Source organism: Staurois parvus, unplaced genomic scaffold (genome assembly GCF_062004578.1).
Source record: "Staurois parvus isolate SC_StPar_1 unplaced genomic scaffold, SC_StPar_1.0 ptg000879l, whole genome shotgun sequence".
Classification (NCBI taxonomy): domain Eukaryota; kingdom Metazoa; phylum Chordata; class Amphibia; order Anura; family Ranidae; genus Staurois; species Staurois parvus.
The window spans coordinates 2,590,648-2,611,722 of record NW_028318675.1 but is presented as its reverse complement, the minus strand read 5'-3'; the positions used below and the strand labels follow the sequence as shown (position 1 = coordinate 2,611,722).

Sequence of the window (21,075 nt, the reverse complement as noted above, 5' to 3'; positions counted from 1 at the left end):
CAGTTAAGATGGCACTAAAGAAGTACCTGCCTTCTATTGGGGCAGTGAAGATACCTGGGAAGAAAACGAACATGGCTAGTTTGAGATGGGAGACCTAAGACCTAAAATGTTTGTTAGAGACAGGAGACCTAAGACCTAAAACCTTTGTGAGAGACAGGAAACCTAAGACCTAAAACCTTTGTTAGAAACAGGAGACCTAAGACCTAAAACCTTTTTTAGAGACAGGAGACCTGAGACCTAAAACCTTTGTTAGAGACAGGAGACCTGAGACCTAAAACCTTTGTTAGAGACAGGAGACCTGAGACCTAAAACCTTTGTTAGAGACAGGATACCTGAGACCTAAAACCTTTGTTAGAGACAGGAGACCTGAGACCTAAAACCTTTGTTAGAGACAGGAGACCTGAGACCTAAAACCTTTGTTAGAGATGGGAAACCTAAGACCTAAAACCTTTGTTAGAGATGGGAGACCTATAACCTATAACCTTTGTTAGAGACAGGAGACCTGAGACCTAAAACCTTTATTAGAGACAGGAGACCTAAAACCTTTGTTAGAGATGGAAGACCTAAGACCTATAACCTATAACCTTTGTTAGAGACAGGAGACCTGAGACCTAAAACCTTTGTTAGACAGGAGACCTGAGCACCTGCATTTAGCCCCTATGCTTACCTCCCCCTTCTCCCCCAGTAAGTGCAGTATCAGTAGTGTTGGAGATACAACAGCATGTACTATATAGTATTTGTATGTTAATATCACTTGACCAGTAGATGGCACTGTCCACTAAGGGTATCAGTTGTGCATAGCTTTAAAACTTGTTGGTTTCTCCTCCTCCTCTCTATCTTCAGGAAGTAACATGTCTGCCATCACTGTTATACATTGCTGAAATGTGCTCTGTATGTTTGTAACTTAAGCCACACAAGTAAAGTCATAATTCTGCCTCATCACTACCAGTGTCTTCTCTAACACATAACCAACAAGTAGGTCACTATCACTTGATACATTTCACACAAAACCGCAGTGTTTGCAGAATCAGGCCTGATCTCTGTTAGCACTTGCTGGTAAATTTTGATGACTCTCATATGCAGCAGAGTGCCAGTACTAGTGCCACGCTACCTTTTGGTGAACTGGCGAGCACTAGTGGCCTAGTACATCCTGGTATTTCACATACCTCTTAGATTGTGTAAGAGACCGCCCGGCGGTACCACTAGCACTCCACTGATCGGTCGTTCCCAGCGTTTGGAGTCTAAGCCCTAGAGTACTTGTTCACCAGAGCCCCTGATGGTGGGGATGGACTTGGAGTACCCCGGGACCAGGTCGTGACTACTGAGGACACCCGTCAGTGGTAGGGGTATTCGCCAGGGGCTCCCACGGGAGAGAGCCAGGTATGAGGAGGTCTGGAGACCCCATTGAGAGGGATGGATGGATGGCTGAGCAAGTGCAAGGTCATACAAGCCGGGTCGGTAACTATGGGGACGGTGCGGTACAGAGCAGCGGGCAAAGAATAGTCGGGTCACACGCCAGGTCAGCAACAGCAGGTCAGATCCAATAGGGGGCATTCAGGAGAGAGGTCAGGCAAGTAAGGGTCAAGAACAGGAGAAAACAGCAAGGTCAGGGCACAATCCGGGTCAGTAACTTACTTTCACAGGTTCACAGGTACACAGGATTCAAAGAGACCAGAAGGCACTGAATGACAGCTCAGGGCCGTTTAAATATCCCGCCCTGCGCTGTCATTGGTGCCAGGAGCGCGCCCGCGGTCTCTACTGCGCATGCGCAAACTTGGTTGCCGCAGTCGGCCAGGTCCCGGCGCCCGCGTCCCTGCACAGGGCGGTGCACTGCGCCTGCGCCGAGCCCAGCGGCGCGGCGATCCCCGACATTGCCCCCCCCTACGGGCAACCTCCGGATGCCCACCCGATCTCTCCACCATGGGTGATCGCGAAGAAACTCCCGGACTAATCTAGGTGCGTGGACATTATGAGCCGGTTCCCAGGAATTGTCCTCTGGACCATAACCCTTCCACTTAATTAGGAATTGGGTCTGGCCCCCCCTTCTTCGGCACTTAAGGATTGTTTCCACCTCAAATTCCTCTTGTCCTTCGACAGTTATGGCCTCCGGGGGTCTGGATTCTCGTTCTGGGAAGGCATCTGGGATCACTGGTTTCAGCAAGGATACGTGGAAGACTGGATGAATTTTGAACGTGTCAGGAAGGATAAGCTCATATGCTACCTCGTTGACCATCCGCTTTATCCGAAAAGGCCCCACAAATTTAGGTCCCAATTTTTTCGAGGGACAAAGCATCTTTAAATTGGTTGTGGCCAACCACACCTTCTGCCCAGGCCGCAACGCCAAATTCCCTCTTCGTTTCTTGTTAAACGCCTTCTTATTGTCCTCTTGGGCCCGAGCGATGGCTTCCTGGAGTATTTTGTTATTAGCGGAGAAGAAGGTCAACGCATCCTGCATTGCTGGAACTTGGCATTCAGAGACCAAATCAGGGAGAAAGACAGGGTGAATCCCATAATTAGAAAAGAATGGGGACTGCCCCGTTGCAGAATGGCTTGCGTTGTTATAAGCGAACTCCGCCAGGGGTAAGAGTGACAACCAATCATCCTGCAGGAAAGACGTGTAGCAACGCAAGTATTGCTCCAGGGTCTGGTTCGTCCTCTCGGTCTGACCGTTGGTCTGAGGGTGGAACGCAGAGGAGAGGGACAACTTGATGTCCAGGGCCTTGCACAGAGCCCTCCAAAATTTAGATGTAAATTGGACCCCTTGATCAGAGACAATGTCCTCAGGTACTCCATGAAGTCTAACGATCTCCTGGATAAATATTCGCGCCGTCTCGGCTGCTGACGGAGTCTTCCTTAGTGGCACAAAATGAGCCATTTTGGATAGGCGATCAATGACCACAAGAATTGCTGTGTGGTCTTGCGACGGTGGGAGCTCAACTATGAAGTCCATCGCGATCCTCTGCCAAGGCCGTTCGGGAATCGGCAAAGGTCGCAACAGCCCCCAGGCTTTGCTCCTCGATGGTTTGCTCTTCTGGCAGATGGTACAGGATCTCACGTAGCACTTGCAATCCTTAGCCATGTTTGGCCACCAAAAAGAGCGCCGGAGAAGCTCCAGAGTCTTGACTGGGCCAAAGTGTCCTGCCAGCGGGTGATCGTGGCAATGCCCCAAAACCAGGGTCCGGACTTCCTCAGGTACCACGATTGAATCTTCCTTCCACAGGCGTCCCCCCTTGTTCTGGAGGGATACCCCAACTGGGGTTGATGTGGCTGTAGATGGTTCTATTAGCTTGGAGCGAAGGTCCGTCTGGAGCGCCAAGAAGTTCCCTGAAGACAGGATAGTGTCGGGTACCAGTTCTTCTTCGGAGTCCTCATACATACGGGATAATGCGTCGGGCTTCGTATTTTTAGATCCGGGCCTGTAAGTAATATGAAAATTAAATCTGGAAAAGAACAAGGCCCATCTCGCCTGCCGTGGGCGTAGACGCTTGGCAGTCCTCAGATACTCCAGATTCTTGTGATCTGTGAAAATCAATATGGGGTGTGAGGCGCCTTCCAGCAGGTACCTCCATTCCTCTAACGCTGCTTTGATAGCCAACAGCTCCCGATCACCGATATCGTAATTCTTCTCCGCTGAGGTGAGTTTCCTCGAGAAGAATGCTACGGGATGGAGTAATTCCTTGGTGCCTTTCCGCTGAGACAGGATGGATCCTACCGCATTCTCCGATGCATCTACCTCCAAGATGTAGGGCAGGGCCGCGTCCGGATGGCCCAGAATGGGTGCCGAGGTAAATAGCTTTTTCAGAGCTTCGAAGGCTTCTTGAGCCTCCGGTGTCCATTTGAACCGGGTTCCAAGTTTGGTTAGTTGAGTAATGGGGGAGACCAGACCCGAGAAGTTCTTGATGAACTTCCGATAAAAGTTTGCGAACCCTATAAACCGTTGGATGCCTTTTTTGTCCGTGGGTTCAGGCCAATCTAAAATTGCAGAGACCTTCTGGGGGTCCATCGCGACCCCCGAAGTGGAGATAATCAGGCCTAGAAACGTGATGCTAGATTGCTCGAAGCAACATTTCTCCGCCTTGGCATATAACCCATGCTGCCACAACCGCCCCAATACCTTTGCCACATGTATCCTATGATCCTCCAGGGAGGGTGAAAAAATTAGTATGTCATCCAAGTAGACGATAACAAAGATATCCAAAAAATCCCTGAAGATGTCGTTCACGAAATGTTGGAAGGTGGCTGGTGCATTGCACAGCCCAAATGGCATGGCCAGGTATTCAAAGTGGCCAAACCGGGTACGGAAAGCCATTTTCCACTCGTCCCCCTCTCTTATGCGTACCAGGTTATAGGCCCCCCTTAAATCAAGTTTTGTGAAAATAACCGCAGCCTTTAGGCTCTGAAACAATTCTGGTACCAATGGCAACGGGTAACGATTTTTGATCGTGACCCTGTTCAGCTCCCGGTAGTCGATACAAGGTCTCAGGGTTTTGTCTTTTTTCTCCACGAAGAAGATTCCCGCTCCTGCTGGAGAAGTGGAGGGGCGGATGAATCCCTTCTGGAGGCTGTCCTCAATATATTCTTTAAGGCCCCCAATTCAAGCTCAGATAGGGGGAAAATTCGCCCAAAAGGAATCTCAGAGCCTGGTAACAGGTCAATTGGACAGTCATACGGGCGGTGGGGAGGCAGGGTATCGGCTCCCCGCTTACTGAATACATCCAGGAACCCATGATAGGCTGCGGGAATAACCTGTTTCAAATCAGAGTCTCCTTCAGAGCATAGGAGAACTTGGGGCCCCGCGGGGCCCGAAGTGCGACAATGTTCCAGACAGTATGGGGAAGGGAAAGAGATTGACCCGGTTTCCCAGTCAATTTGGGGGTTATGGGCCCGTTACCATGGGAGCCCCAAAATGACTGGGAAAAGAGGTGACGCAATAGCATCCAGGCGGAGGAATTCCTGGTGTTGGTTGGCAATGGGGGGAGTTTCCTGATTAACTACCCCTGATTTTATCTGGGAACCATCGGCCAAAAATATGTGGAAGCCCTTCTGTCTGTGTTGGAGGGGAATACCCTGCTGGTGCGCAAACTCTAATTCCAGGAAACAGCTGCATGCCCCCGAATCAACTATGGCTGTCACCTCCACGGTCCTTTCTGAAAGCTGAAAGGAGAGGGGCACTACTAAGTATTGAGAAGGACAGGTATTGCTAATAGACAAAGAAGAAGAACGGGTGCACTTACTCATTTTCTGAGGGCAGGATCGCACCATATGACCAGCTTCACCACAGTAAAGGGAAAGGTTCTGGGCTCGTCTGCGCTGGCGTTCCTCCGGTGGTAATTTAGGCCGCGCCAGGCCTAGCTGCATAGGTTCCGGAACATCTCCTGGTGGTGGATTCTGGATGCTTTGTCGGGTTGTTTGGCTGGGGCCTAGGAATGGACCCCAGGTATTTCCGCGACCCTGGCCGGACCTCTCGAGCCTGCGTTCCCGCAGTCTTCGGTCAATTTTAATTGTCAGGGCAATAAGGTCTTCTAGAGACTCGGGAACCTCCACCCGGACCAGCTCATCTTTCAAGGGATCGGAGAGCCATACGGAACTGGTGCAACAGAGCAAACTCGTTCCAGCGTGTGTCCCCCATCCACCGCCTGAAATCAGAGGCGTATTCCTCTGCCGCCCGTCGGCCCTGTCGGAGCGCATATAAGGTCGCTTCGGCAGAGGCTGCCCGCTGTGGGTCATCATACAAGATGGCCATTGCTTCAAAAAAACTATTGACCGATCCCAGATGAGGATCATTGTTTCCCCTTAACCGGTGGGCCCAATCCTGGGGTTCACCCTGCAATAGTGAAATGATGAATCCTACTTTCACATTTTCAGTCAGAAAGGTACGGGGTTTTAGCTCAAAGAACAAGAGACAGGAATCACGGAATGACCGGAAGCGTGTGCGGTCCCCGTGAAAACGCTCCGGTAAGGGTACTCGGGGTTCCGCCATAGGGAGCGGGGCGGAAGCCCCTGAGACTGGCTCCTGAGCTACCAGAGCCGGGGGTGCAGAAACCGGGGCCTGTGGGGCAGGGTCAGATATAGAGCAAGTCTGGAAGCGATTCTCCAGCTGCATGCATCTGTCCTGCAGGACCGTTACGGCCTGCGTCAAATTAGCTAGGTGCCTGCAAATTTCCTCTAGTGGGGAGGGCCCTCCTCTAGGCTCAGTCATGGCCTTCTGGTACTGTAAGGGACCGCCCGGCGGTACCACTAGCACTCCACTGATCGGTCGTTCCCAGCGTACGGAGTCTAAGCCCCAGAGTACTTGTTCACCAGGGCCCTTGATGGTGGGGATGGACTTGGAGTACCCCGGGACCAGGTCGTGACTACTGAGGACACCCGTCAGTGGTAGGGGTATTCGCCAGGGGCTCCCACGGGAGAGAGCCAGGTATGAGGAGGTCTGGAGACCCCGTTGAGAGGGATGGATGGCTGAGCAAGTGCAAGGTCATACAAGCCGGGTCGGTAACTATGGGGACGGTCGGTACAGAGCAGCGGGCAAAGAATAGTCGGGTCACACGCCAGGTCAGCAACAGCAGGTCAGATCCAATAGGGGGCATTCAGGAGAGAGGTCAGGCAAGCAAGGGTCAAGAACAGGAGAAAGCAGCAAGGTCAGGGCACAATCCGGGTCAATAACTTACTTTAAACAGGTTCACAGGTACACAGGATTCAAGAGACCAGAAGGCACTGAATGACAGCTCAGGGCCGTTTAAATATCCCGCCCTGCGCTGTCATTGGTGCCAGGCGCGCGCCTGTGGTTCCTACTGCGTATGCGCGAACATGATTGCCGGCCAGGTCCCAGCGCCCGCGTCCCTGCACAGGGCGGTGCACTGCGCCTGCGCCGAGCCCAGCGTCGCGGCGATCCCCGACACTGGCAGCAGCATTCATGATGGACTGGAGGGGGGTGGCCTATGTAAAGGTAAGCCAATGAGGAGGGAGTTGCAGTAATCGAGTCAAGAGATTACCAGGGAGTGAATTAGGAGCTTTGTGGTATCAATGGTTAAGAAAGGGCATATTCTGGAGATGTGGCGGAGGTTGAGGCGGCATGATTTGGACAAGGATTAGATGTGGGCCTGAAAGGATAGTTCAAAATCCAGGGTTACCCCTAGCACCTTGGCATGAGGGGATGGGTTGATAGTGGTGCTATTGATCCTGACTGAGAAATCAGGGGAAGAGGCATGTGGGGGAGGAAATATTATGAGTTCAGTTTTGGATACATTGAGTTTTAGGAAGTAAAGTGACATCCAGTCTGATATGTCTGTTAGTAAATTGATGATACGTGTGGAAACTGATGGGGTGAGCTGAGTAGAGAGACAGATTTGTGTGTCATCAGCATAGAAATGGTATTGGAAACCATGGGAAGCTATCAGCTGACCCAAGGAAGAAGTGTAGATTGAGAGTAGGAGCGGTCTTAGGACAGAACCTTGGGGGACCCCGACAGTAAGAGGAGTAGGAGAGGAGGAAGTAGAGTTGTAAGTGACACTGCAGGTGCGGTGAGATAGGTAAGATTCAAACCAATGGAGAGTATAGTCACAGAGACCAAGTAAATAGAGTTTTTTGAGGAAGAGGGGGTGGTAAACTGTGTTAAAGGCAGCGGAGAGGTCCAAGAGTACGAGTACGGAATAGTGACCATTGGTTTAAGTGATTAGTAAGTCGTTTGTGAGTTTTAGGAGAGCAGTTTCTGTGGAGTGTTATGGGCAAAATCCAGACTGAAGGGGATCGAGAAGGTTATTTTCAATAAGGTGGCAGCTCAGCCGGTTGTAGACTAGATGTTCAAGGAGTTTGGAGGCAAAAGGGAGTAAGGAGATGAGTCTTAGGTTGCCAAGATTGGTGAGGTCCAGTGAGGCTTTTTTAAGTATGGAGGTGACTAGCGCATGTTTTAGAGAGTTGAGGAAGATGCCAGTAGAAAGGAAGAGATTGAAGAAATGAGTTAAAGAATAAAGAATAGAGCCAGAGGGTGACCATAGTATTCACGAGGGAACAGGGTCCAGGGGGCAGGTGGTTAGCTGGGCTTTAGAAAACAGTTTACCAGCCTCCTCTATAGTAGCTGGGTTGAACAAGGGAAGTATAGATTGTGCAGGTAGACCAGGAGTGTAGGGTGAGATATCTGTACAGTGGAGATCTCATCACAAATTGTATCAATCTTATTTTTGAAGTGATTAGCGATCTCCTGGGCAGTGAGTGAGTTAGTGGGTGGAGGTAGAGAAGGACAAAGTAGAGAGTTAAAGGTAGAAAAGAGTTGATTGCGTGAGAGGCTGTTAATGAGAGTGATAAAATAGGTCTGTTTGGCAGTGTGGAGACAAGAATTGTATTTTTGAAGGGCAGATTTATATTGGTCGAAGTCTTGCTGGGTCCTAGTCTTACGCCATAAAAGCTCAGGAGCACGGCTACGTGTTTTGAGGCATCTGGTATCGTCCGTTTGCCAGGGCTGTAGCAGTCGGGGCCTAATTCTGTGTGTAGTGAGGGGGGCCAATGTGTCCACGGTGGATGACAGTGAACTGTTGTATACAGAAGTGGCCAGGTTGGGGAAGGACATGACTGAGATTTTGTCATAGAGACAATCTGTTGCTAAAAAAAGAAGTGAAGGGTTAAGATAACGAAGGTTTCTACGGGTAACTGGTAGTTAGAAGACAAGGAGGAGGAAGCCAAGGAGAGAGTGAAGCTGATAAGGGATCAGAGAGAGGAAGAGGAAAGTTGGTGAGGTTGCAAGGAGTGCATAGCTAGGAGAATACAAGGTGGAGGCAGTCACCATTGGAGTGAGTAGAAGCATGCGTCCATTGTTTTAGGTCAAAAGAAGTGGTTGGGCTCAGTTTAGAGGTAGCAGAAGTGTTAAGATTAACAGGGATGTTGATGTCACCAAGAATGATAGTGGGAATTTCAGAAGAGAGAAAGTAAGGCAGCCTGGCAGGGAAGTCATCAAGGAAGCTGGATATCGGTCCAGGAGGACGATAGATCACAGAAATTCTTAAAGAAACTGGAGAGAACAGACAAATACAGTGAACTTGAAATGAGGAGAGGGACAGAGGGAGGTGAATGGAGGACCTGAAAAGTGCTTTGAGGAGATAGGAGGATTCCAACTCCACCTCCTTTCTGTCCACTTGACCTGGGAGAGCCCAGAGGAGACCACCATGGGAGAGGGCAGCAGGAGAGGGAGAGTCAGATTCATGAAGCCAGGTTTCTGTAACTGCAAGCAAGTTAAAGGAGTTTGTGATAAAAAGGTCATGGACAGAGCTGAGTTTGTTACAGACAGAGCGGGCATTCCAGAGGACACAGGAAATAATCATCATCATCATCATCAGGTCACCTGATCTCCCTTGGAATGACTGGTGACTGCATTGGTTTGTGGTGTGAATGGATCTGAACCTCCTTTTGTCACCTCTTCCTTTATATCTTGGTTGAATATACAGATGTTGTTACGTTCAGCACTTTGTTGGCTGTCTTGGTTGTACATTACTATAATATGTCTGCTGTCCAAGTAAGATGAGTGCACATTGCAGGCCGGAGTCTTCTCTTCATCACCCTGCTGGTCATTGATCATCAACACAATGGAGGAGTTTATTTTTTTAATTACTTTTATTTTTCCTTCATGTTCTTTTTTTCCAAGTTTGATGGACAATTACATTTTGTAAAATGCAATAAAAAAAATAAAAAGAATCTCCTTACATTTAGGGGTCCATTCATAAAAGATGTCATAACAATTTATCCGGCACGAGTGCGTGTCCATTCCTTCTGTGTGACTGGGGGAATGATGGCTGTTATTAGGATATTTGCTGGTCGAATGATCTCCATTGATTTAAAATGGAAAATGCCACATGTGCCACTAGATGGAGAGTATTGATAAAAAACGTAGCGCCATCTAAAGGCCAAATGTGGTATTTTCCATATTAAATCAATGACTGGTTGAATATTGTTGGTTTATTGGACTTTTGTTCTTCTATGTCTGATGTACTCATACCTGCAGGAGTATGATCTCAGGGATTAGTATGACACCGTGCCTGAAGAAAGAATCTAACTACCTAAAGAAAATGTGTTGGACAAACGTGATGATCATTCATCCGCCATGACAAATTATGGACATACTTTAACACAGTGATTTCTTATGATCATCAGCTCCATCTAGTGACCAAAATGGGGGATTTTTCCTGAAATGAACTCAGAGTAAAAATAAAATACTGCATTATGGCAACTAGATGGAATAAATCAGAGTATGAAATTATTATTATACAGGATTTATGGCGCCAACAGTGTGCTCAGCGCTGTACAATATAACAGGAGACAATACAGCAACAATACAGATCAATACAAGAGGAATAGGAGGGCCTGATCCTCAGAGCTTACAATCTAAGAGATAAAATACATCCAATATTCAACACAGCTGGGCGAATGCCGGTCACATCTGTTCAATTAAATATTTTTTAAAATTAGACTGCAAAATCTTCCACCACAAAATATACTCAGCCAATGACAGGTCAGGACTACATTTTTATTCTTCTCCCGGTCCCGGTCCCACACTTCATCCATGTCTTTGGGGACCTCTGATCTCCTTATGAACTGTTTCTTCCATGATGAAGATCAGCCATGGAGTATATCTGAGGTGTATATCAGGGTGTGCTTCTTCCCCACATGAGAGCTGGGATGTCCAGCAACATTCATCTAGAAGACATTTCCCGCACTCAAGGCACTAATACACCTCCAGGGTTGTGTGGGACCCCTGATGTACAGGAAGACAGGACTTCAGTGAGGAACATTTCCCTCACTCATGTCCGGAACGCGGCTTCTTCCCCGTGTGAGATCTCTGATGTCCAGAAAGATAGGACTTCTGTGAAAAACATTTCCCGCACTCAGGACAGGAATACGGTTTCTCCCCTGTGTGCAATTTCCGATGTTTGTAAAGATCAGACTTCTGTAAAAAACTTTTCCCGCACTCAGGACAGGAATATGGCTTTTCCCCTGTGTGAGACCTCTGATGTCTGTAAAGATTGGACTTGTCTGAAAAACATTTCCCACACTCAGGACAGGAATACGGCTTCTCTCCCGAGTGAGATCTCTGATGTGTGTCAAGATGGGACTTAAATGAAAAACATTTCCCACACTCAGAACAGGAAAGTGGCTTCTCCCCTTTGTGAGATCGCTGATGTGTGTAAAAATCTGAAGTGTCTAAAAAACATTTCTTGCACTTAGGACAGGAATACGGCTTCTCCCCCGTGTGATATCTCTGATGTCTGTTCAGACTGGACTTCCATGAAAAACATTTCCCACACTCAGGACAGGAATATGGCTTTTCTCCTGTGTGAGATCTCTGATGTTTGTGATAAAAGGACTTGTCTGAAAAACATTTCCCGCACTCAGGACAGGAGTATGGTTTTTCCCCCTTGTGAATCCTTTCATGTGTGACAAGATCTGATTTTACTACAAAACATTTCCCGCACACAGAACAGGAATACGGCTTCTCCCCCTTGTGAAACCTCTGATGTCTGTAAAGTTGGAACTTCCTTAAAAAACATTTCCCACAGTCAGGACAGGAGTGCGGTTTTTCCCCTGTGTGACGCCTTTGATGGGTGACAACATCTGATTTTAGTACAAAACATTTCCCACACTCAGAACAGGAATATGGCTTCTCACCTGTGTGAAACCTCTGATGTCTGTAAAGTTGGGACTTCCTTAAAAAACATTTCCCGCACTCAGGACAGGAATACGGCTTCTCACCTGTGTGAGATCTTATATGGACATTAAGACCATGTTTAGAACGGAAACCTTTCCCACACTCAGTACAGGAGAAGCTCTTTCCTGTTGGAAGGCCGGCCCGGTCCCGCATAGTCTGAGGTTCCTCAGGATACGAGGAATCTGATGGTCCATCTACACTGGGTGGGGCCGGATGGACATTGGAGGGAGGCGGGTTTTCTCCTAGAATATACTGTATGATGTCCTCATCTTCTACTTTCCAGTCTGGAGACAAAGTGAGACAATCCTCGGAGGTTTTCCTCATCTCCCGGCCATGGACTAAAATACAAAGACAAAGAGGATTACTAGACAGAAGCTGATTGGTTTCCCCAAACAGGACTCCGCCCACATCAGGCAGCTTGGTCTAGATGGGTGACTTCCATCATGACTTTGTACACGACTTTCCAGAAACATGATGCTACTTCAAAGCAAACATCGAAGGGATTATAAAGTCCCAAGCACATTCCATTCACACCTGAGCATAGCCGAAATGTAAGTTCCCACTGTGACAGACCCAACCAGGACATGGGCTTTTGGAGGGGACTACAGGCTAGCCTCTTGCCTACTGACCATGGCCCTGGTGTCTGAGGGGGCTTTATTCTTTGGTGTGTGCCTGGGGGGACCTTTGGAGTAGCTTACTTGGGACTCAAGTCCATATCTCCCCAAAACACACAGACTCTGAGAACTGGAGGACCAAGATACAGATTTGGGGTCCCTGTCCCCAAACTAGAATTGACTGTTTTCAATCCCCCTCCTTCCTAGACTCAGAGACTCTAAGAAGATGTTGATATAATCAGTAAAACAACCTGATGCTGAGGACTCTTGCTGGAATCTGTTTATTAAGGTGTGATGTGTCTTTCTCCCATTGTGTGCCTCCTAGGTGTGCATTGTTAATGGAGTCACCTATTGTTTCTCTGTTGGGAAGTCCTTCTGGAGGTGCCTACATGATAGGATTAGACCGATGTCAGCTCCACCTCGTTATCTACCAGTGTGGGGTGTTTATCCTGATGGAGGTCCTTCTGGAGGTGCCTACGTGATAGGATTAGACCAATGTCAGCTCCACCTCGTTATCTTATCTAACCAGTGTGGGATGTTTATCCTGATGGAGGTCCTTCTGGAGGTGCCTACGTGATAGGATTAGACCGATGTCAGCTCCACCTCGTTATCTAACCAGTGTGGGATGTTTATCCTGATGGAGGTCCTTCTGGAGGTGCCTGAATGATAGGATTTGACCGATGTCAGCTTCACCTCGTTATCTAACCAGCGTGGGATGTTTATCCTGATGGAGGTCCTTCTGGAGGTGCCTACGTGATAGGATTAGACCGATGTCAGCTCCACCTCATTATCTAACCAGCGTGGGATGTTTATCCTGATGGAGGTCCTTCTGGAGGTGCCTACGTGATAGGATTAGACCGATGTCAGCTCCACCTCGTTATCTAACCAGCGTGGGATGTTTATCCTGATGGAGGTCCTTCTGGAGGTGCCTACGTGATAGGATTAGACCGATGTCAGCTCCACCTCGTTATCTAACCAGTGTGGGATGTTTATCCTGATGGAGGTCCTTCTGGAGGTGCCTACGTGATAGGATTAGACCGATGTCAGCTCCACCTCGTTATCTAACCAGTGTGGGATGTTTATCCTGATGGAGGTCCTTCTGGAGGTGCCTACGTGATAGGATTAGACCGATGTCAGCTCCACCTCGTTATCTAACCAGTGTGGGATGTTTATCCTGATGGAGGTCCTTCTGGAGGTGCCTACGTGATAGGATTAGACCGATGTCAGCTCCACCTCGTTATCTAACCAGTGTGGGATGTTTATCCTGATGGAGGTCCTTCTGGAGGTGCCTACATGATAGGATTAGACCGATGTCAGCTCCACCTCGTTATCTAACCAGTGTGGGATGTTTATCCTGATGGAGGTCCTTCTGGAGGTGCCTGAATGATAGGATTAGACCGATGTCAGCTTCACCTCGTTATCTAACCAGCGTGGGATGTTTATCCTGATGGAGGTCCTTCTGGAGGTGCCTACGTGATAGGATTAGACCGATGTCAGCTCCACCTCATTATCTAACCAGTGTGGGATGTTTATCCTGATGGAGGTCCTTCTGGAGGTGCCTACGTGATAGGATTAGACCGATGTCAGCTCCACCTCGTTATCTAACCAGTGTGGGATGTTTATCCTGATGGAGGTCCTTCTGGAGGTGCCTACGTGATAGGATTAGACCGATGTCAGCTCCACCTCGTTATCTAACCAGTGTGGGATGTTTATCCTGATGGAGGTCCTTCTGGAGGTGCCTACGTGATAGGATTAGACCGATGTCAGCTCCACCTCGTTATCTAACCAGTGTGGGATGTTTATCCTGATGGAGGTCCTTCTGGAGGTGCCTACGTGATAGGATTAGACCGATGTCAGCTCCACCTTGTTATCTAACCAGTGTGGGATGTTTATCCTGATGGAGGTCCTTCTGGAGGTGCCTACGTGATAGGATTAGACCGATGTCAGCTCCACCTCGTTATCTAACCAGTGTGGGATGTTTATCCTGATGGAGGTCCTTCTGGAGGTGCCTACGTGATAGGATTAGACCGATGTCAGCTCCACCTCGTTATCTAACCAGTGTGGGATGTTTATCCTGATGGAGGTCCTTCTGGAGGTGCCTACGTGATAGGATTAGACCGATGTCAGCTCCACCTCGTTATCTAACCAGTGTGGGATGTTTATCCTGATGGAGGTCCTTCTGGAGGTGCCTACATGATAGGATTAGACCGATGTCAGCTCCACCTCGTTATCTAACCAGTGTGGGATGTTTATCCTGATGGAGGTCCTTCTGGAGGTGCCTGAATGATAGGATTAGACCGATGTCAGCTTCACCTCGTTATCTAACCAGCGTGGGATGTTTATCCTGATGGAGGTCCTTCTGGAGGTGCCTACGTGATAGGATTAGACCCGATGTCAGCTCCACCTCATTATCTAACCAGTGTGGGATGTTTATCCTGATGGAGGTCCTTCTGGAGGTGCCTACGTGATAGGATTAGACCGATGTCAGCTCCACCTCGTTATCTAACCAGTGTGGGATGTTTATCCTGATGGAGGTCCTTCTGGAGGTGCCTACGTGATAGGATTAGACCGATGTCAGCTCCACCTTGTTATCTAACCAGTGTGGGATGTTTATCCTGATGGAGGTCCTTCTGGAGGTGCCTACGTGATAGGATTAGACCGATGTCAGCTCCACCTCGTTATCTAACCAGTGTGGGATGTTTATCCTGATGGAGGTCCTTCTGGAGGTGCCTACGTGATAGGATTAGACCGATGTCAGCTCCACCTCGTTATCTAACCAGTGTGGGATGTTTATCCTGATGGAGGTCCTTCTGGAGGTGCCTACGTGATAGGATTAGACCGATGTCAGCTCCACCTCGTTATCTAACCAGTGTGGGATGTTTATCCTGATGGAGGTCCTTCTGGAGGTGCCTACGTGATAGGATTAGACCGATGTCAGCTCCACCTCGTTATCTAACCAGTGTGGGATGTTTATCCTGATGGAGGTCCTTCTGGAGGTGCCTACGTGATAGGATTAGACCGATGTCAGCTCCACCTCGTTATCTAACCAGTGTGGGATGTTTATCCTGATGGAGGTCCTTCTGGAGGTGCCTACGTGATAGGATTAGACCGATGTCAGCTCCACCTCGTTATCTAACCAGTGTGGGATGTTTATCCTGATGGAGGTCCTTCTGGAGGTGCCTACGTGATAGGATTAGACCGATGTCAGCTCCACCTCGTTATCTAACCAGTGTGGGATGTTTATCCTGATGGAGGTTCTTCTGGAGGTGCCTACGTGATAGGATTAGACCGATGTCAGCTCCACCTCGTTATCTAACCAGTGTGGGATGTTTATCCTGATGGAGGTCCTTCTGGAGGTGCCTACGTGATAGGATTAGACCGATGTCAGCTTCACCTCGTTATCTAACCAGTGTGGGATGTTTATCCTGATGGAGGTCCTTCTGGAGGTGCCTACATGATAGGATTAGACCGATGTCAGCTTCACCTCGTTATCTAACCAGTGTGGGATGTTTATCCTGATGGAGGTCCTTCTGGAGGTGCCCACGTGATAGGATTAGACTGATGTCAGCTTCACCTCGTTATCTAACCAGTGTGGGATGTTTATCCTGATGGAGGTCTTTCTGGAGGTGCCTACATGATAGGATTAGACCGATGTCAGCTTCACCTCATTATCTTATCTAACCAGCGTGGGATGTTTATCCTGATGGAGGTCCTTCTGGAGGTGCCTACATGATAGGATTAGACCGATGTCAGCTTCACCTCGTTATCTAACCAGTGTGGGATGTTTATCCTGATGGAGGTCCTTCTGGAGGTGCCCACGTGATAGGATTAGACCGATGTCAGCTTCACCTCGTTATCTAACCAGTGTGGGATGTTTATCCTGATGGAGGTCTTTCTGGAGGTGCCTACATGATAGGATTAGACCGATGTCAGCTTCACCTCATTATCTTATCTAACCAGCGTGGGATGTTTATCCTGATGGAGGTCCTTCTGGAGGTGCCTACATTATAGGATTAGACCGATGTCAGCTTCACCTCGTTATCTAACCAGTGTGGGATGTTTATCCTGATGGAGGTCCTTCTGGAGGTGCCCACGTGATAGGATTAGACCGATGTCAGCTTCACCTTGTTATCTAACCAGTGTGGGATGTTTATCCTGATGGAGGTCCTTCTGGAGGTGCCTACGTGATAGGATTAGACCGATGTCAGCTTCACCTGGTTATCTAACCAGTGTGGGATGTTTATCCTGATGGAGGTCTTTCTGGAGGTGCCTACATGATAGGATTAGACCGATGTCAGCTTCACCTCATTATCTTATCTAACCAGCGTGGGATGTTTATCCTGATGGAGGTCCTTCTGGAGGTGCCTACATGATAGGATTAGACCGATGTCAGCTTCACCTCGTTATCTAACCAGTGTGGGATGTTTATCCTGATGGAGGTCCTTCTGGAGGTGCCTACGTGATAGGATTAGACCGATGTCAGCTTCACCTCGTTATCTAACCAGTGTGGGATGTTTATCCTGATGGAGGACCTTCTGGAGGTGCCTACATGATAGGATTAGACCGATGTCAGTTTCACCTCGTTATCTAACCAGTGTGGGATGTTCATCCTGATGGAGGTCCTTCTGGAGGTGCCTACATGATAGGATTAGACCGATGTCAGCTTTACCTTATTATCTAACCAGTGTGGGATGTTTATCTTGATGGAGGTCCTTCTGGAGGTGCCCACATGATAGGATTAGACCGATGTCAGCTTCACCTCGTTATCTAACCAGTGTGGGATGTTTATCCTGATGGAGGTCCTTCTGGAGGTGCCTACGTGATAGGATTAGACCGATGTCAGCTTCACCTCGTTATCTAACCAGTGTGGGATGTTTATCCTGATGGAGGTCCTTCTGGAGGTGCCTACATGATAGGATTAGATTGATGTCAGCTTCACCTCATTATCTAACCAGTGTGGGATGTTTATCCTGATGGAGGCCCTTCTGGAGGTGCCTACATGATAGGATTAGACCGATGTCAGCTTCACCTCATTATCTAACCAGTGTGGGATGTTTATCCTGATGGAGGTCCTTCTGGAGGTGCCTACATGATAGGATTAGACCGATGTCAGCTTCACCTCGTTATCTAACCAGTGTGGGATGTTTATCCTGATGGAGGTCCTTCTGGAGGTGCCTACATGATAGGATTAGACCGATGTCAGCTTCACCTCGTTATCTAACCAGTGTGGGATGTTTATGCCGATGGATACTATTTGTGGGGACTGCCCCTATTTCTGGAGTGTATAAAAACTGTATTTCTGTTCAGTAAAGTCGTTCTTGTTTGACATCTAAGCTAGTCTCGTCTAGTCTTGGGTGCAATGCCCGGCTACAACACCTTGGGCCTGTGTCCTGGAGGTGAGGAAGCGGTTCTATGATCGAATCACCCATTCGGGGTGATAGGCATTCCGTCACATTTAGTGACAAGCAGTGGGATGTTTCCTGCAGGCTGGGACATCCAAACCACCACTGGGATCTGAGGTCTGGTTAGCAGAAGAGGAGAGGTATGGACACCAGCCGCCATGGAAGAGGAATACGTAAGGAGGGTGCAAGAGATGTGGATGCAGCACAGAGGACCAGTGCCAGTGCAGGTCCTGCAGGGATGGGATGACTCTGTCCGCTGGCAGCTGTGGAAGGAAGAGCTAGACTGAGAGCAGCGCTGCCAAGGAAAGTCTCCTCCATCCAGGACAGGTACTGGTCGCAGTATGAAGTGCGGGTGCTGTTATTGGGTGAACAGCTGTACAAGGAGTGGACAGTTGGGTTAAGAAGGCTGGTCCAAGCAGAAATGCTGCTGATTGAGAGCTTCAGAGCCTTCCGCTGGCATGTAGCCCAGGGGTGCCCTCGGACAGAAGACAACAGCCTGATGGAAGGCTTTGGCTATGATGGCTGGGGGCTGTTGTACTAGAGGCTGTCACAGGATCCTGACTTCAGGAATGATCTGGAATGGCATTTGGAGGAAATCATGGATTACAGAGACCAGATGCTGAACATCTCAGAAGTGCGCTGGGCACAGGAAGATATGGAGTTTCTAGGCCTTCAGGAATGGGAGCTGGAACAAGCATATAAAAGACTGCTCAACAAAGCTCATCAGTATGGCCAACACCCATGGATGGGATGGATTATGAGTTACCCACCTTAGTGCTGCAAGCCGGTGCCCTGGATTTTCAGCAATTCCAGAGACTGAGAATTTATTAGACTTTTCTGCTAAGGAGGAACAGCCCAGTTTACACATGAAAAACACACACAAAAATAAGTGGGAATATGTGTTTATGCTGCATTCAGGTGAGAATGGGATATACTAGGGAGAAAGTTTTTAGAAAGCAAGGATGACCAGGGAGAAGAGGTCAGGGTTAAAAAAAAAACAAAACACATCATGCTTCAGAAGTAGCAGAAAATGTGCTGCAATTAAGAAAAACATACAACGTACTGGTGACTTTACATTGAAGTCTATGGAAGTTGTGCTGCATAAGAATTATGGCAGCACAGTGGCTCAGTGGTTAGCACTTCTGCCAGGCAGCACTAGGGTCGCCGGTTCAAATCCCAACCACAGCACCACCTGCCTGGAGTTTACATGTTCTCCCTGTGCCTGCGTGGGTTTCCTCTGGGTACTCCGGTTTCCTCCCACACTACAAAGACATGCTGGTAGGTTAATTGGCTCCTGTCTAAATTGTTCCTTAGTATGTGTATGTATGAATGTAAGTTAGAGACCTTAGATTGTACACCCCTTGAGGGTTAGGGACCGATGTGAATGTAAAGCGCTGCGTAAATTGATTGCACTATATAAAGTACCTGAAATAAATAAAATAATATAAAATTGCAGTGACTCATGGCACAGCCAAGAAAACTAGGAAATGGCTCCTCTGACCTCCTACCAGATCATTTCTTTATTCATGGACCTTAGTCAGAGAGTGAGGAAACAACCAGAACTGTCTTTTATAGGAGGGACAGTGATGAGGGGATTATAGGACGAGGGTCCCCACCCCCCTCTATCACTCATCGCCATCTTCCCAACACAAGAAGTACTGCACTTCCTTATTTACTCCATGATTTAGTCATGAAGAACAGCGGGGCTGAGCCCCACCAGAGGTCAGAGAGTGAGGATGGGGGGAGAACAACCAAGATGAAGACTGGACTGATCTTGAAGACCACCATCATTGGGGTATTGACTCCTCCCTCATTATCACTTTCTGTTTAAGGGTCCAAAGTTGGAGGATGTTATCACATTATTATCACCATGTAAAAGTCTGTGCTCCAATCACATCATCCGATATAAAATGTCCAGCTGGGAGGAAATGGGTGTAAAATAATGTATTGTACAGCTTTTTATATAGGATACAAATATTAGGGTAGTACAGTATATAGTGCAGGGGTCAGGAGTATGTAATGTGCAATATAAATTATACAGTGTAAGGGTCAGACTGCACTCTGGGGTCTTGACTTGGGTCTGAGACTATACAGTCATATCCCTCCACCCAGCACAGCCAGCTGAGCACAAAGCAAGGAACCCTGGGACATTGCTCTCTCAGTAAGCTTGCTAGACCCACTAATGGGGAAGCAGATACAAGACTCACACCCCAGGTGCCTAGGTCTAGTAACATTTATGGTGAAAATCCACATTTTGCTGCCAGCTGAACCCCAGAACCTCCATAAATCCAGTCTAGATACATAAATTGTGTCTGCAGCACAGAGAAGGAAGATTATCCGAGAGAAATCCAGGAATACAGGACGGGGAACACAGCTCAGGAAAGTGACCAGGGGATTACAGGCTGATATCACCCAGTCCCCGCCCTACTCTGGACCAATCAGTGAGCAGTATGGGTGGAGGAATGGATTTAGTGTTCATGACCCACCTGTGCTGATCTCTGTAGGAGTGTCCTCCTCTATAAATGTCCCCGTTATTCCATCCTCCGCCATAGACTGCTGATCATCCCTCACATACGCCTCTTCTTCTTCTGCTTTCACCTCAAATTCTATATTTATCAGATCTTCACTCTAAATCAAGAGACAGATCAGCAATAACATCTGTAAAATATAAGCTTTAATATTGTGACATCACTTAAAACTTTCATATCATCTATAAAATATATTAATTCACAGAAAATATCAACACATCACCTTTACAAGTCCATGTTCTAGATTCTCCATCCCACCAACCTTGTAATGGTGAGGGATGGTGTGACCTTCCTGTGTGGAATCCCGGGAATACAGAGGACGGGGACATCTCTCTGGGGGGTTCCTGGTATTAGGTGGCTCCATCATATCCTTGTGTCCTTCTGAAAACTCCTCCATCACTCCATACTCCTCATCCTCCTCTTTATACTCTTCTTTAACAACAATAATATAATCATCGAGGATTCCACTCTGAAAGATATAATAAAACATTCATTGTAACAAACATGCTGTGTATAAATCACAACTACCAATAATTGTCATCATCTACCTGATGATGGTGAGGGATGGTGTGACCTTCCTGTGTGGAATCCCGGGAATACAGAGGACGGGGACATCTCTCTGGTGGGTTCCCATGACTGGATCCATCTGTAGGAAACACACACACTGACTGAATCCATTGTTTCTATGTGTTTATCAGATGATGGGGGATCTAGGTGGATCCTCCGTACTGCTCTCTCCTTTACAATAAAGTCTCCTCTTACCCGGTGATGTGAGGGGCGGCTGATTGTCCATCATGACGTCCTTGTAGAGATCCTTGTGTCCTTCTAAATACTCCCACTCCTCC

The 21,075-nt window shown here is 48.1% G+C and overlaps 1 protein-coding gene across 1 annotated transcript; it reads right to left on the bottom strand.

Moving 5' to 3' along the window:
- Positions 1–9,578: 9,578 nt before the first annotated feature.
- On the bottom strand, positions 9,579–20,722 carry LOC149443053 (uncharacterized). Its single transcript, XM_089655988.1, has 3 exons — positions 20,493–20,722; positions 20,185–20,330; positions 9,579–11,684 (listed from the first exon to the last, which is right to left on the bottom strand). The coding sequence occupies exons 1-3, from the start codon at positions 20,718–20,720 to the stop codon at positions 10,778–10,780; spliced, it is 1,281 nt and encodes a 426-aa protein (XP_089512114.1). The 5' UTR covers positions 20,721–20,722; the 3' UTR covers positions 9,579–10,777.
- Between the last annotated feature and the right edge of the window lie 353 nt (positions 20,723–21,075).